The sequence below is a fragment of the Vanellus vanellus genome (genome assembly GCF_965231255.1).
Source record: "Vanellus vanellus genome assembly, chromosome: 26".
NCBI lineage: Eukaryota > Metazoa > Chordata > Aves > Charadriiformes > Charadriidae > Vanellus > Vanellus vanellus.
Genome location: NC_138931.1, coordinates 2,246,218 through 2,263,416, shown reverse-complemented (window position 1 = coordinate 2,263,416; position 17,199 = coordinate 2,246,218). Strand labels below are relative to the sequence as shown.

The window sequence follows — 17,199 nt, the reverse complement described above, 5'->3', positions numbered from 1 at the left end:
GCATCAGAGCTGCACCACGTGCGTCAGCTTCTGCTCTTCAAAGCTGTAGACATTAGGTAGCTTTCCTCAATTGCTTGCCGACCTTACAGCAGAACAGGGAGGAAGAAGATGCGGCACGCAGTCAGGGCTCCGAAACGCTGCGTTTTGAGCAAATGCAACTGTGCAATGAAGATGCATCGCAGTGGTCAAAGGGCCCTGGTGGTTTAAATGACTAAGGCTCAAAGAACGCCTCAGGTCACTTGATGAATGTCAGGTATTTCAACCAAAAATAAAAAAAAAAGCTTTTAAGTTGAGTGATGCAACTATTAACTGCCAAGGACCAGGATGATGCATTTCGTAAGCACTCATAGCTGTAAAAATCAAGGTCTCATGGCTCATCAGCTTCATTTGTTAAGAGAATCTGAACAACAAATTGCCCATTTCCATTTACCTGACTAATAACAGAGAAAGCAAACTTACCTACACCCTTCCAGTGCATCTCGGAATTATTTATTGCAGTAGTATTTTCAGGCATCTCCCTGCATCTCTTGGGGAATCAATAAAGAGCTCTCATTTCTTTCTCTGAGACGAATGGTCTTCAAGCCCAGACGGAACAGGGCTGTCTTCAGGATTCAGCCCTGCCGTTTTACTGTGCAACGCTTCAGAGCAACGCCACGCACCACCCCACAGAAACACTTCAAATTAACACCAACACTTCCCATAACTTAGTACTGACAACACATAACCTTGAATGTTACACAGGGCAGTTTCTATCTCAAAGAGCTTAAAGAGGAGGAAGACAATGCCCTTAGTGCGTGGTGAAACCTTTGAGAGAAACTATTCAATATTCTAGCTGGGTGCAAATAAATACTTGTGCATAATTTTATCAAGGCTTAGCTCTATCAGGCCAGCCATTTGTTTAGCTCTCTGCTAAGAAATGAGAGAAAAGACATGGCAATGTTTGGCTTTCTAATACAAGGCATGAGTTAAGTGAACAGTCCTGAAGCTAACTACACCTCGGAGGCCAGCGGCACAGAACAGATCGAGGGATCGAGGGCTAAAAATCTCCAAAAGAAACCTCTACTTTTCTGTATCATCAGGACTTCCAGATGCTGGCAGAAGATGAGTGCATATATCAACAGCCACAAAATAAATTAGAGGTTTGACAATGCATCAGATTTTTTTTTTTTTTAATAACTAAACAGATGCAGTGAAAATAGGAATCACCCCTGCTTTCAGTGCCGGCCAGCTGGAAGTGTTTATTTCACCTTGACCGTGTCCTGGGTTTGCACTTCTTTCATGCAGCACGGAGTCTGACATAATGCACAACGCTAACTGCTAATTGGAAGGTCTGACTCCTATGGAAAAATGGTCACATATCTATTACTTTCTCTGAGCACTCTGTGGAATTGTGTAGCGTTACCCCCCTGAATGCATAATTCAGTTAGAAGAGGAGGTCTATTATAGAACAAACGAGAAAAGTTAAACAACAACAGAGATACAATGGCCCAGGGCACCCAGCTCCTGGAGTTGACAGGGATGAGACCATCCGTGGAGGAAGAAGAGGGCAGGCCGGGAAGATGCATGTGGCTGTAAACTATGGCAACTCGTTTTTGCATGGGAAGTCTGCCAGCCATACTTGAGGAAAGGCAAAGTTGAAAAAAAATCCACTCATCTTATTTAAAAAAAAATAAATATCTTTAGAAGTCAGTTAGTTTCTGGAACAACCAATCACATCATGGTTTGAAGAAACTGCGTCTATACCATTACGGATTTCTACTAAACTTAAGGCAACCATTCCTGCGTTCAATCCCCACTGATGCTGTTGAAGGAGTAATGAGAGACCCCTGGAGATGTAATACCTAGGAATGGATGAATTATTGAATTCTACCCCAAGAAAGGCCCCTCTCCCGGGGGGAGGACCCAGCAGGGCCCTAAGCAAGGACAGCAGCACAATTGGCCTGGTAACTGCAGCAAGCAGGTGCTCCTTCACTTCTCAGAATAAAAAAGGAGAGGCTGGAGCAGCACCAGCACCTTTGCTACAACAATGGCAGAATGAGTCACTCCTGTTTCTCTTTACCTTTTTATTTGTATGCCACAGCTAATATACTGCTTCAGCAATCACACCCTTCTAACCTCTCTTTTTCAGAACTGAACGTTCCTTGTGCATCTGAGGGCTTTTCATTTGGCACAAGTTGGAGATTTCCTAACGAGCAGCAACCAGAAAATTAGGAAACTGCAAGCACAAGACACACACGGGACCAGCACAGTGCTGGATACATGGAGTCAGGATACCTGCGATCATTTGGATGAGCCAAACCTCTCAAAATCTCTTCTACCTGTTGATAACATATTATAAAGAGAAAGGAGTCCTGCCAAACCAGCATTCCCCGTTTCAGTAATGTGGGCACAAAGTCCGGGTAGGTACCAAGGTTGCTGTGATTCCTGCTGTGGACAGAAATGTTTTTCATATTATTAGGATTAACAGCACAACCCAGATACCTCTAGGTGTCAACACAGTTCTACAGAACAAAAAGAATGGGATTTTGGGTATTTACTCTGAAAGACACCTCTGACACCTTAGATGGTAATTTTGGAAGGAGACAGCCTATGTTTTGTGGCTGAAAACTAAAAAATCGGGCAACAGGCACCACAGTTCTTTGCCTGTGCAGGTCTGTAAGGTATGGACAGATTGAAAGCACTGCCACCACATGATGTGAGCAGGAGCTGGAGCTACTGAACAACGCTCTTCTCTAAATGGTACTCTTAGCATCGTGGGGGATTATTTTCGATTTGTTTAGATAGCAGGATAACCCCTGCAGGGCACCACTTTGGAGCACCACACAAAAACCAGTAACATACCTTCTATTCTTCTGATAGTTTTAACTGAGTAATATTTTTTCTTTGAGGTCTAGGAAAAGCTCATTTACAAAATTATCTGAATGAACTGAAAATTGCTTTTGAGGTCACAGATGCCAGTCCTTGCTTTGCATTCGGTTACAGCGGAGGAAAAAAGAAGTCTTCAGCACTGCCTCATCCCACCATGTTCAGGACACAGAACAGAAGGTAAGGAGGCCCATGGCAAATACCAGAGCCTAGGGAGAAAAAGTAAGGCAACTGCGCTACTGGGCAAGCTAGCTGCAGTGAAGCAAGCTCGCTTTCAGATTTCTGGGTATCATCTTCTTTAATAGAGATAACAGACAATTTTCAGGGCATGAGCTTTGCAGAACAAGCCAGCTTCAGGTGCAAGAATCAATACCACACATCAAGGCACTGCGAGCAGCAAGTGTTTTGCCCAAATAGGAATCAACTACCAAAAAACCCCAACAATTCAAAGCCAAGCCGCACACAGCAACAGGTCTGCACTAGGCATACAGCAGGTGAATTTGTTTGAGATGCAAAGCTGTGCTCTGAGATGGTGGTTCAGGAGAAAACAGGAGCCTTCCAAATACCCTGAAAACTCTGGAGGTGCCTCTGATCATATAAAATGCTAAAGCTACTACAGGACTGCTCAAACTCAGCATCCAGAAACAGCAAAATAATCCAAGCACTCCAAATCACCTTCAACTTACTGGTTAAACTAGTATCGGCTACAGACATTATCAAGTGCTAGAAGAGAAACAACAGAATTAGTATTTTCCAGTACAATGTCCTTGGACTATAACTCCTGTAATCACTGTGTTCACAAACACTCTGAACCGGTGATACAAGGGCACAGAGCTTTCAAACGGGAATTCAACCAAAACACTTCCATGATACAGCAGTAACACCCCTGTCCAATGGAAATATAGTAAACAGACAATAATTAAGTCAGAGTGAGCCACGTAAAAGGTGCGTTCAAGAACCATTCATTACAGAAAGTGCCACTGCAGGACAGGCATAAATCCTTTGCGGTTGTGAGTCCACAGAGTATACAGATCAGAGCTCATTTTACTGGCAACAGATAAAAAGGATGGAAAGGACTTAAAGATGATCCTGAAGTGGAGGCATTTAGCAGAAAAATGGAGGCTATTTCTTTTATAGACTGATCTTACAACACAAGAAAACACATAATCTGCTGGCAATCCTGCTACATGGTAAGGGGACCAAATGATACATTTTCAACTAAGAAAAATCTTTCTGATTATCTTACCTAATTGTTCATCAGATTTGTTGGACATGAGGTGGGCGGAGTGGAGCAAGAAGGCTTACACGAGCTGCAGAAAATAGTATGTCAGCTGGGACAGGAATTCTGACCCTTTCCTTGCAATAGCAGGAGTCCTCACTGCTGAGGCCACAAAGGCCAAAAGGTGTTAAAAAACCTTCAGATTTATAGATCACCTGCTTTTGTGGATCTGACTCCGCAGCCCCATCAGATTCACTTCAAGTTAAAATAACTAAGGATTGCTTTCTCCCTCCCAATATATTCTCCTGCCTCGAGAGACATGACTCCAGAGCTACAAACAAACCCGGACGAGAGCAGGTTAAAGCCTGTTCTCCATTGCTGAGCTACAAGGCCAGAGCCCATTTCAGCTATAAACAGAGATACGGTGTTAACGAGCAGCACAGAAACATCCACGCTGCTTCACAACCTTTGCGCCTTGTACACCATTTTAATATCCCTAAAATGGTATTATTTGAAATCCTACATTTGGAAGGAAAAAGGCAATTATTAATACAGGCTATCCATGCCCTTCAGATCTCTCTACGGCTGCCCAATGGCCATAAGGGTGTCAAAACACCAAGTCGCTTCACACTTGTGTGCCACGAGCATAAGGAAAGCAGAAACAGTGACGGTGTTGATCAGTCAAGACAATCTGAGATGAGTATGGGTGCTGTGCCAACTAGGCATGGAATAAAAACAATACAAATTAAATAAAAAAGATAAAAGAAAGCAATTGCTACCAACCGTGCCCTCACTGCCTGCTGCCTGGCTCTACAAATATATGCACATTGTATAATTTTCCTTCTGACCTGTCCAAGTAGGAGAGGAATCTTCCATTTGGAAAAAAAGAAAAAAAAATCCCCTTTTACAGAATTCATCCAGTAACCAGAAGTTCCCCATTATAAGAAATCAAATTAAGACACTAGGCAAGCTAGCGAAGCAGTCAGCTGAAACAGGCAGGTAAGGACACAATTTGCCTGTCTGATTCTTGCAAATACCGTCGTTTGATTTTTCTTGTTCTTGTGTTATTAATAAATTATACAAGAATACTGAACAATATGTTAAAAGGAGAACTGTAAACTTCAATTTTAAAAGTTCAGCTAGAAACCCACAATTACACTTTAAGCTACCAAAATGCTGCGAGCAGAAAGAAGTGCTTTTACACTATAAATGCTGTTTGACTGATCTCAAACATGGGAAAAGGGGAGAAGGCAGTCTGTTAAAAGGTGAAACGCGTTTGTCTCTTCTTGTGCTAAAACATAACTTTTTTCACCCTCAAGCTGGGTGTTGATTCACATGCATGGCTCGTACCAGGTAAATCCTGGTAAGGCAGACGGCGCCGCAAGCGCACAGTGTAACGTTTAACCAGTGCTCTGGGTACCGCAGCGCGATACTGGGCTCTCCTCTTCCCCATACCCACCTGCAGCACAGGCAAAATCGCAGGAGATGCAGCCCAGAGCAGATATAAACAAGAGAAGAACACATCACACAGTGCAATCACTGGCCAACTGCACCAAAAAATAGTTTAAATTGTCATAGAGCTGCTAGAAAGTATTTCTTGTTCACAGCACTCAACTGTGGCATGGTATTTTTCTGAAGCGCAGCACGTTTTTCAGCCTGGAGAATTACTTCTGATTTCCAGAGCAGGACAACAGGCAAGGGCAGAAGGAAGAGAAGGATCAGACTATCAAAGCACATTTATCATGGAGCTCTTGCATCACCCAGTATTCAAAGTATGCCACCGGTAAGATGTCAAGCACCAGAGCGTAAAGCTAATGTTTTATCCTGACCACACCAGGGCAACGAGCTTCCCACTGGCAAACCCTTACTGGAGTTAGGGGGGACCATGAATAAATGCCACATTTTGTCCTTAATGAGAAACAAAAGCAAAAATGTCAAGCTTCTGCTGAGACATTTTCTGGGTGGGTTAACAACTATCCTCCAACAGTACCTTTTATTTGTTTTTCAGAACTAACACATACCAAAAATAATCAACAAGAACACCACCATCGTCAACAAGTGCATGCATGAGGTCACACCAACCATCAGTTCAGTGAGTGACAGATCCTTACAGATCCATTTAATTAAACCGCTTCCTTCTAAGAAGGTCCTATATTGCACAATCACAGGGGGAACCCAAAGCAAGCCAGAAAGGACCTACCCCCGCTAATTGCCCAATCAGTGGGTTCTGAATTAAGGCTGCTGGAGACAGGAAGGCTGTGAGCAGCACCGTGTCACGTTAACACCTCGGTGTGTTTGACTCCTACAGTTCCAGAGGTTACACCAACGAGGCTTGACTGGAAAGCTAAACAGTTTTTTCAGGTGGTCTTCTCCAAGACTGCAAACCCACTACTGAGAAAAAAACAGCTGTGCCAAATTTCTTTGCTTTGTGAGCAAAGAAATAATAAAAATCTTCTTTCAAATCAAAGCTGAAGATGTGCAGAGAGCTTCACAGGGGACCGGTGGTACCAGCACTGCTCTCGCACAAAAGGTCAAAGATGCACCAGCACTAATTACGCTGAGGAAAATGAGTGACCTCAGACACAGATGACGCTGGTTACTCTTCCAAAAAAACACTATTCTTGCATCTAAGCCACACAACAGTATCACCGGAAAAGTATCACAAACTATTCACAAATGCTTCTTGAAACCACAGCTTAGAAGCAGGAAGACGAAAAACTACATTTTTGCTGGCAATTTTAAGTAGTAAAAATGTAACTTGTTGAACTTTGCTTTAGCAGGCCTGAGCCCTATAGACTCGTAAAACACAACTGCGCTGCCCAAAACCAAGGGCAACAAGACTTTATTAACAGTACTAAAGTTCTTGAGCTACAGAGTGTCCAGTGTTCTTTTAAAATGATTAAAATGAACAAATCCTCCTTAATTGTATTAGCGGTGGCTACCCGAGGGAACACAGCTCGGTCGCTAAAGCAGGGAGAGGAGACCACCCATCTGACAGCAGGCTCACAGCCCCGACCTGGCCGCTCCACTCCTCTCCACCCTTCTTTTACTGCCATACCAGGTACCCACCTCGCTCTTGAACTCAGCTTTGCCTTCCCACTTAGTGACAGAGAAGTTTTGAGATCTTCAGGTGAATAGAATTATAACTTAAACACAGAGTAGCTTCAGCTTGCAGAATTCAGCAACAAAATCTCCCACAGGCTTCAATGAGGCCAGGAGTTCATCCCAAGCCCGTCTCTCAGCCCAAAACGAAGCCACCACATTCTCCTTTCCCGTCTGGGCTGCTTCAAAACACCATCCTCCGGAGGAGAGGCACAGCGGGCTGGGTCTGCTGCCAGGAGCTATGTATTGGACACCTCACCTGCTAGCAAAGGGACCTCCAAATTATGCCCCAATGTCGGTTGGAGGACCAGGAATAAACTGCTGGCGGTGGAGTCCTCGGCGATGAAAAGGAGCGTCCACTTTTTTTTTTTACGTCAAAGTTTGGCTGCAGAGATCTCGAGATACTGAACTGCAACTCTATACTTCCACCTTTCAGCTGAAACCCAACTCTGAACATCTGCAACTCTGGTGCTGAGCATCCAAACAGCAAACAGTGCAGTTTAAAAAAAAGTGCATAACTTAAAAAAAAAAAAAAAAAAAAGGCAGCCTAATTTGCAAACGAAATGTTGCCAGCTCTATTTTTAGTCGAACCAGTGTTTCCCCCTCCCCAGGTCCAGAGCACTCCCCTGGGCTATTCTGAGATAAACCCAAGTCCTTAATTAGAGATTTCAGCGAGTCCAATGACACACGGAAGGTAAAAGCTTGAACTAAAACAAACGAAAAAGTATTCTAAGCAATTTGTAGTTAGGCAGCAGGCTACATCGTGACTCTTTTACCAAGCAAGTGCAAGGTTACCGAGATATCAAATGTGAAACACGCATCTCGGTCTCCAGGGTTTCCTCTGGAGCAAGCTGAATGTTATAGATTTCTAGAGCCAAATTAGATTTTTGTGTTTGAGCCAGAACAACGTCCTTTATAATACAGAAACACACAAGAAAAAAAAAAATATAATGGGGTCCTATTAGGGCTGGAGAAGGAATTGCCCTAGGAAACAGTCTCGAAAAAACAAGTTGTGTCGCCCCCAGCACGGTACAAAGGAGCCTGCAATACTGGTGCGAAAATCCCCGTGTCCTTCCTCCTGCTCACACAGTGCGACCTATTTCTGTGAACTGCCGACACAAAGTGGACGTGACACCAGAGTGTCACCCAAAAACACTTTTATATGGTTTTTGGTTTTGCCACTGAGCTTCCTCCCCAACTGTACTGAGATGAAAGAAGTCACTTCTGTCTGCAGCCCGCCCAGCGGATCTGCGGGCCCCAGCAGAAATCCCGAACCCGCACTAACGCGCAACTCCTCCAAACAAGGAAGTCTTCCAGCTTGGAGCAAAGCAGTGTCAGCTCATTAAACAGTTAAAAAAGATGGAAAACTCAGTGCCAACCTCTGGGATTTGAAAAACCCAGCCCTGAACCAAAAATCAGCCAGCTTGGAAGCAAAAAAAAAAAAAAAAAAAAGAAAAAAAAAGGGATGCAGTTCATTAGTTCATTTTTAGATGCCAGATTTCTTATTTTTTTACTACCGGTAGCCACCTCAGCACCTGTTTTGTTCTTCTCATGGGCCCAAATTTCATTCATTTCAACTTGGAGTCAGGCTACTGAGAACAGAAAATAATAAGTCACATAGAAGTGACAACAATTTCTAATCAGTGCAATGATTTTTTTATAATTCAAGACAAAGGAAACATTCAGTCCACAAAGTCACAGAATTCATCGTCTTCCCGCAACAAACGTTCTCCCACGGGAATATTCACGCTCAGTAAGTGCATCCCATTTTAGGGTAACAGCACGGAAAACATCTAAGGGGCAAGGAAAGCGGAAGAAAAACAAAGATGACATAGATCTGGTTCCAAGAGGGGGGAAAAAAAGGGGGTAAGGGGATTCATATTTGCCCACAAATCCAATCGTGATGACATCCTCACTGCTTTCCTCCATCTTTACTATGAGCAAGTTTAAGTGATGCTTACAAGACCTGGAACAGCCAGAAATATTCATTGAAAACAAGGCCGTATGAGCTTTTTGAGAAGTGGAAAAGTTGGTGTACAGCGATTTGCTTTAAGACCGCAGGACTTCTTTTCAGCCACACAAAATCATCTGATTCTCTCTGCTCCTGTATCAGTATCACTGCATCCTTTGTTTCCAGACGCCGAACAGTCCCCCCTTGATGAGCTGATCAACAGGAAAGCACCACAGCTAGCTTTGACTACATGATTCCCACCAATAAAATTGGGATTTTGCTCGCAATGTGCATAATGTCTATTTTTTAAAGATGAGAACACGATATTCTCTTTCATCATGGCCTTAAAAGTTTGTGTTTATCCTCACTGTTGCTCCATATGGCAAAGTAAATAACTTCAGCACAGATGCAGTCTATAAATAATGTTTTTGTGCTCGATCATGTATTAGCACACCAGGTACAACTCCAGGAAGTTCCACTGTGAACACGCAACACTCAACGCAAAGCTCTCCTGAAGCAGCAGCATGACTTTACTAACCTGCTAAACTCTCATAGCTTTTGACAGCCGATATTTATTTGCAAATCCCTGTTCCCATTAAAACAGGACCAACTCCCGCAGCATATGCCATAAAAACAACTCTCTCAATTATTCACACTGATAATCAACATCTCCCTGCGACGCTGAATAACTCAATAACCACTCTGTTAAATGAACGTGATAGGGGAGTCTGTGCAACTTAGCTCAAATCGTGTCCAAAAGACTGCTGTTTCAGGCTACAGAAAGACCTCTCACCAAAATTTTAATCTAGTAATAAAACCCACTACTTCTTCCAGCCACAAAAATCCACACTCAGTTTTGAATGGGAACTTCACACACTCCTCAGAGCTACTGCTTTTGCCTGGACTGGAGAGAAGAAAGAGACGATAAAAAGCAAGCAAACCCCATCCAGTTACCGCACGTAACAATTTTGTTAGCTATATTTGTCCCGTGCAGGAACTGCACCAAGCTGCAGGTGCCTTAACTGTATTTGCAAATCAGTCTTCCTCCGAGTGGAACATCTTCCAAGCCTTTGACGTTAAACTTTAACTAACCAACTCGAACACAGCAATTGCAACCCTGTTCTTACGGCTCAAACGTCCATTTGCTCAATTCAATATTTAACAAAGAAAAGCAGGGCACGAAGCACAGTTTTAAAGCAACAAGAGCGGCTCTTTCACCCGCCTTCAGTGTCAAACCGCAGGCTGGCCAGCTAAGTTTGAAAGGTAGGGCTTGGCTCACGGCAAACGAATTCAGAGTTTCTTCAGTAAATTTAGAGCCTGTGAATTGTTTAATAATGCAGTAATTCCTCTCCTCCCCTGAGATTACCCAAGAGACGTTTGCCAGCAACCTTGCCAGACAACCTGAGCGCTGCACAGCTCTGTTCTCAGTTAATAAACTGCTCACCCTTGTGGTCCACAAGGGTATCATGTGAAGAATATATTTATTTAAAAGTTGCACAGATAATATGTAACTACCGGTGTCATTACAGTTTAGCCAGTCTTTTGGACACCATGCAAATCCTGTGCAACTTAACTAAAATATTATGAAAAAAAAAAAAAAACCAAACAACAAAGCCTCACCATTTTTCCCAGCTGTACCTATTTTTACTTTTTCTGCCGGTGACAGCACCGACTCTTCAGAGGGTTTTCCAGCCTACCACGCAAGACCTGACTCGGTTACAGCCACCGTCACCTTTCATTTGCCTCTCAGCTCCTGCCCACGGCCAGCAGCACGCGCATCCACGCAGGGGTTTTGTTTTTAACTCCAACCCAAACCGGTTTACCTACCGGCCAAGCCTCGCTGGGAAATAAAACAAACACGGTTGGGAAAAGCAAGGATGAAAAAACAACAAACCACCCCGAAGCTGGGACGGCGGCTGCTGGGCCCGGCTCCCGCACAGACACCGGCAGAGGGACGGTGGAGAGGTTCCTTCCCCCGGGTGCTCGCTAGAAAACTCCCCAGCGGCGGCGGGAGGAGGCAAAAGGCCGGTAAACACCGGCGGCTTCCGCCGGTGAAGTCGCCCTCCTGGCGGCTCTTCGCCCCAGGGGAGGCCGGGCCGGGCCCGGCGGTGACACAGGCCCGGGGTGGGGGGTGGAGGCCGAGGCCGCGCCGCCGGCCCAGCAAGGCCGCTTCGCCCCCGCGCCCGCCATGCCAGTGCCCGCGCCCCCCCCCCCCCCTCCGCCGCCCGCCCCACAGGCGGCGGAGCGCCGGGGCCGCGCTGCCAGACGGGGATCCACCGCGGGGCCTACCGCTGCCGCCGCCCCCGCCGCGCCGGGCCTAGCCTACCCGCGCCGGGCCTCACCGGGCCTACCCGCGCCCCCCGCCGAGGCCCGGCCCCGCGGCGGGCCTGCCGGCCGGTCGGAGCGCACAGTGGAGTCTCGTCCCGCCCGGCCCCACGGGCGGCCCGGCGGGGCGGTCCCTCTCCCCCTCCTCCCTCCCCTCACCTGCACATGATCCGCCATTTTGCTCCATTCATGCTCCGCTCCCTCCGCCTCCGCCGGGCACGGCACGCGCCCGCCGCCGCGCCGCCCCCCCTCCCCGCCACCGCTGCCGCCGCCGCCTCACTGCGCATGCGCGGCGGCCCCCGCCGCCCCGCCGCGCCTGCGCGGACCGCCCGGCCCCGCCCCGCCCGGCCCCGCCCCGCCGTGCGCCCGCTGCGGCGCAGGTGACGTCATGACGGCGACGACGCAGCGGAGGGCGGGGCGGGCTTTGTTGACATGGCGCTTAAAGGGGCCGCGTACCCGGCGGGTTCCTGCGCCCTCCCGTCTTCCAGGTGCTTCGAACCAGTGCTCCCAGTGCCCCGTACCAGTGTCCCCAATGTCCTGCACCAGTGCTCCCAGTTACCCCAGCCAGGGACAAGCCTCGTGCCCCAGCAGCTCCTGCACCAGCGCTCCTGGTGCTTCCAGTGCCCACCCCCAGTTCCTGGTCCCAGTGCTCCCAGTTCCTTATGCCAGTGCCCCGAGTTACCCCAGTTCCCTGCACCAGTGCCCGCACTTACCCCAGCCCCTGCACCGTTTCCTCCAGTTACCCCAGTTCCCTGCATGAATGCTCCCAGTTACCCCAGTTCCCTCCACCAGTGCCCCCAGTTACCCCAGCCAGGGACAAGCCTCGTGCCCCAGCAGCTCCTGCACCAGCGCTCCTGGTGCTTCCAGTGCCCACCCCCAGTGCCTGGTCCCAGTGCTCCAGTTCCTTATGCCAGTGCCCCGAGTTACCCCAGTTCCCTGCACCAGTGCCCGCACTTACCCCAGCCCCTGCACCGTTTCCTCCAGTTACCCCAGTTCCCTGCATGAATGCTCCCAGTTACCCCAGTTCCCTGCATGAATGCTCCCAGTTACCCCAGTTCCCTCCACCAGTGCCCCCAGTTACCCCAGCCAGGGGCCATGTGGTGCTGGCCCAGCTCCCAGCCAGGCACTCCGCCACGGCACCCTTGGCTGCTCCTCGCAGGGACGAGCCCTGTGCCGGGGGGCTGCGGGGGCCCCTCCTGGCCTGAGGACGAATGTTGAGGTGCCCGCGGGTGCCCGGCGCTGCCGCCTGCCCCAGGGACCAAGGGGTGGGGGGCTCTGGTCCCCCCCGTGGTGCTGCACCAGCCCAGCTCCCCGTCCCTGTCCCCATGGCTCTGGGTGCCAAACAACGCCCCGGCGCCGCCTGCAGCCTCAAACCTTTTCCTCCCTCCTCCACATCACGCCGTCGCCTTCCCCAGTTCGCCCCCTCACCCCCTTCCCAGCTGCATCATGGCCAGTTTCAGGGATGGGGACTGCGCCACCCTTACTGGGAGCACTGGTTTGGGCTGGGATGGTGGGCGCTGCCTGGGAGTGGGCAGATCAGCCGAGCTGGGGGGTCGTTACCCGAACGGGGCAGCCCTTGGAGCTGCCTCTGGACCCATTTCACAGATGGGGAAGCTGAGGCACGGTGGTGGTGAGGCTGTGCTGTAGGCTGCCCTTTATGGTAAGCTCAGAGGCGCAGGAAACCGGCGCCCGCCGCCGTGCGAGCGTAGGAAACAGAAGAGCCCGACCGCACGTCACATGCTGAGACGGCACAACCCGGCGCGACGGCAGCGCTGCAGCGGGACAGGGGCGCGTGGTCGGGACGGGACCCCCCCGGAGCTGCGGGGCAGGGGGGGGACGGTGGCGGAGGGGCAGCGCGGGAGGATGCTGGTGGCTGGAGGATGGAGGAGGCGGTGGTGAAGCAGGGTGTGCTCCACCTCCAGCTGCAGCAGACCTTCGGGAAGGTGAGGAGGTGGTGGTGGGGGGGGGCTGCTCGGTCCCCGGGGAACCCCCCCTCGGCTGGGCTGGACGCAGGGGTATGGGAGGGTTGCGTCCGAAGGGAACGGCATGCTCCCACCCGTTGGCTCCCCAACCGTCCTTCGGCTCTCTGTTGGGCCGGTGGCGACGGGGCAGGAGGATGGAAGGAGCTGGGGACACACCACCAAGAGAACCCCCATTGCTGGACAACCTCCCCCCTCCCCCCCCCCCCGGGGAAGAGGCTCTGCACACCGAGCCGGAGCCGTGGCACGAACGGCTGCAACGCACGGAGCCTCGTTGCTTCAGCGGCTGATAATGGCCGGGGTTTGGCAACGGCTCCCGCTCTTGTGCAAGAAGGGGAAGGAGCCACCCGGGTGCCCCCGGCTGCCACGGCGGGGCAGGAGGCAGAGCCGAGGCTTGGGCCCCCAGGGCCACCCTCCGCCGGGGCTCGAAGTGCCACGGGCAGGCGGCAGGCAGGGCGGCAGGCAGGGCGGCAGGCAGGGCATCGCCTTCCTGCAGCAAGGCGGTGCCGCCACGCGCCGTACCAGCCACGGCGGCGGCAAACGGGGCAGAAGCCACCCCTGCGGCGGGTCCCGAAAAGGCTCCCTGAAAAAAGGGTGCCGTATTTCGGCAAAGCCTGCCGAGCCCGGCGGGTGCCCGGTGCGGGGAGCCGCCGCGGAGGATGGTCTGATCTCGGCGCAAGACTTCCTCTGCCGCCGCTTCCCCTCCGCCGCCGCCGCTGCCGCCGGTGCCTCCCACGCGCGGTGTGATGCGAACGGCTGCCTCCTCGGGGGGGAGAGTCGGGAATCGCTCAGAAAATTGGTGTTTTGATGGAAAGCGGAGCAAAGGAGGAGCTGAAAGTCCTTTGGGAGCGGGGGGTTCTCAGCACAGCTTTGGGGGACAGGATTGGGATGGATCACAGTGCCGGTGAGGCTGAGATGGTGCCGGTGCCTTTCCCGGCTGGGAAAGCCTTGCCGCGGGCTGCCGGCTGTGCTGTGTGTCCAGGATAATTTTCCCTACTCTTCCCAATTTATCTCCCCCCCGGCTTCACTCAGCCCCCCAAAAACTGGTGCGAGACCCCGCCTGGTTTGCACCGATGTCCTGCCCCGGGCTCATGCGTGATCCCAAGGGGATGAAAACTCCTGGAAGGGTGAAAACCGAGCTGGCCAGCGCTGGGCTTATCACTCCTCTCGCTGTTTCTCCCCACGGCAGAAATGGAAGAAGTTCTGGGGCATCTTGTACCGGGAGAGCTCCTGCTCCACCGCCCGCCTGGAGCTCTTCGAGGGCTCGGTGCCGCCGGCCGCTGAGAAGCTGCGGAAAGGCGAGGGCAGCAAGCGGCTGGTCAAGCTGAGCGACTGCGTGCACGTGGCGGAGGCCAGCGGCGATGCCGGCTGCCCCAAGGAGACCATCCCCTTCCTGCTGGAGACCACCGAGAAGCGGTACCTCCTGGCCGCTGACGGCACCGAGGCGGCCGACTGGATCCAGAAGCTGTGCGAGTTGGCCTTCCCGGTACGTACCGGTCTGGGGTAACTGGGGCACAGGACACAGCGGGATCCGTGGGAGGGAATCCCGACGGGGGATGATGCTGTGCTCTGCCCCCGCTCACCCACCGCTCTTTCCCGGGCAGAGGAGCAGGGAGGAGCAGGCGGCAGGCAAGGATGGCCAGCAGAGCTCACAGGGCACCGAGGGCGAGTTCTCCATGGAGGAAAACTCCCTCTACAGCTCCCGGGACAAAGGTAGGCGCCGGGAGGTGGGGAAGATGCCGTGGAGATGGGTTTGCTTCGCAGCATCTCGCCACCCGCCTTGCCGAGGCACCCCGGCCGGTTTTGTGCCGGTGAGCAGCCCCCACTGCGGCGGCTACGTGCAGGCGGCAGCGGTGGAAAGTCTCCTCCCGAAATAGCCTCTTCCTGCTCTGCGGTTTGGCAAGGGCTGGGTTTCGCTGCGCTATCGAGCTGCTCCCGTGCGGCTGGAGCCCTCCAGCCTTTATCGGCCGGACGCCGCTTCCCCGCCGCCCCGGCTGCCGGGGGTCACGGGCCCCCCCGGCACCTCTCTGGGGTGGGAGATGCAGCTCTGCTCTTGCGGCACGGAGCTCTGCTCCTCGCACGTGTCAAATGCCACCCTCCTCCGTCCCCAGCTGGCTTGGAGCAGGCGTTCAAGGTGACGGTGAGGGCCACCGAGTCCTCCGAGCGCTGCCGGCTCTGGGGCCGGTGCATCCTGCGAGCCGGCGATGAAGCGCTGGAGCTGCTGGATTTCCAGACCTTGGAGATCATCTACAGCTGGCCGTACCGCTTCCTGCGGCGCTTTGGGCGGGATAAGGTAAGGGGGACACCGGGGAGGGTGGGCTTGGCGGTGGGCTGCGGCGCGGGGACCTGATCCTGTCCCTCCCCAGGTGACCTTCTCCTTCGAGGCCGGCCGGCGCTGCGCATCCGGAGAAGGCAACTTTGAGTTTGAGACCAGGCAAGGCAACGAGATCTTCCAGGCGATCGAGTCGGCCATCAACGTGCATCGGGGCCGGGGGGCTGAGGGGCCGTGGCGGGGTGGCCCGGGGGACGATGCCTCCCGGCCGCTCGGCCACGCCAAGATGCCCAGCTGGGCGCAGGGGCACGAGGAGCCCGGTGGCACCAAGCTGGAGCCCACCTGGGAAGGGAAGGTGCCCAAAGCCAAGCCGGCGATGCCCCCCAGCAGCTGCCCCGGGACTGGGGAGCCATCGGGCACCCTCCTGCCCTCCCGCGGTGCCGACTGCCCCTACTCTGAGCCCTGCAACTCCCTCCACCGCGGGAACCCCCCGGTGCTGGAGAAGGGCCGGAGGCAGGATGCTCCGGCCAAGGCGGCCACCGAATCCGAGTATGCCATCCCCTTCGACACCATCGCCAAGAACTTCGTGGCTTCTAATTTCGGCAGCTTGGTCCATCACCCCGCAGACTTCCCCGACCCTCTCTACGACAGCATCGGGGTGGCGGGGGGGCAAACGGGCAAGCAGCCCCCGCCGCGCCCCGCCGCCGCCAAGCCCGACCACATCTACGACGAGCCCGAGGGTCTGTCCTCCCTCACCGTCTACGACGAGCCCGAGGAGGTGAAGGGGGAGGCGTGGAGGCTGCAGGCGGCCTCGGAGGAGCCCGCTGGGCACGAGTACCCCTACAACCCGCAGCGGGATGATTACGCGGTGCCCAAGAGACCTGTCCCCCTCCGGCAGCCCTTCCTGCTGCAGGGCAAGGAGTGGCTGGGGGACACCGAGTACGACAACGTGGCCCTCAAGTTTGCGAAGAAGAGGAACCTGCAGTGAGCGGGATGGAGAAGCGGAGGAGGAGAGGACATCCTGCGGCTGGCAGACCCCCCCCCCTCTCCCCCCCCAGCCCAGCACCTTCCCCCGGCAGAGCTGAGACCCCCCTCAACTCAGCGCACCCATGGCTGGAGGGGATCGGGGCGAAACGCTCCCGAGCATCCCTCCGGAGCGGCGGGGCACATCTGGCCAGCTGTGGAGCCGGCAGCCGGGATGCGCCCGCTGGAGGGCAGTGTGCGCCCGCCGTACGGGCAGGGCTTGCAGCGCCCCCCCCCCCCAGCCCCTCCGCCGCTCGCCTCCGGCCTTTCCAGCACCCCCAGACTCGCCCCCCGCAGCATCAGAGGCTCCTGAGGACCAGACCCCAAACCGCCCTCCGCTCCTTGCCCGGCCAAACCTCGGGAACACCAGCTCTGCATCCCCAGGGATGCATGTCCCACATTGAGAGATGCAGCCGGACGATGCTCAGCCTGTCCCAGTTGGTGATGCACACCCCCAGGATTG

The 17,199-nt window shown here is 52.9% G+C and overlaps 2 protein-coding genes across 3 annotated transcripts in view; one reads left to right on the top strand and one right to left on the bottom strand.

Moving 5' to 3' along the window:
* Positions 1 to 11,678, bottom strand: part of XPO7 (exportin 7) — a 50,522-nt gene extending 38,844 nt beyond the window's left edge. For both annotated transcript variants that reach the window (XM_082495669.1, XM_082495670.1), the window contains exon 1: positions 11,622 to 11,678. In XM_082495669.1, coding sequence (XP_082351795.1) covers positions 11,622 to 11,639 — 18 coding nt within the window. In that variant the 5' untranslated portion in view covers positions 11,640 to 11,678. The remainder of the gene's footprint in view (positions 1 to 11,621) is intronic.
* A 1,583-nt stretch (positions 11,679 to 13,261) lies between these two features.
* DOK2 (docking protein 2) lies at positions 13,262 to 16,873 on the top strand. The gene is made up of 5 exons (XM_082495789.1): positions 13,262 to 13,405; positions 14,631 to 14,927; positions 15,046 to 15,154; positions 15,553 to 15,734; positions 15,808 to 16,873. The coding sequence occupies exons 1-5, from the start codon at positions 13,343 to 13,345 to the stop codon at positions 16,699 to 16,701; spliced, it is 1,545 nt and encodes a 514-aa protein (XP_082351915.1). The 5' UTR covers positions 13,262 to 13,342; the 3' UTR covers positions 16,702 to 16,873.
* The last annotated feature ends 326 nt before the right edge of the window (positions 16,874 to 17,199 follow it).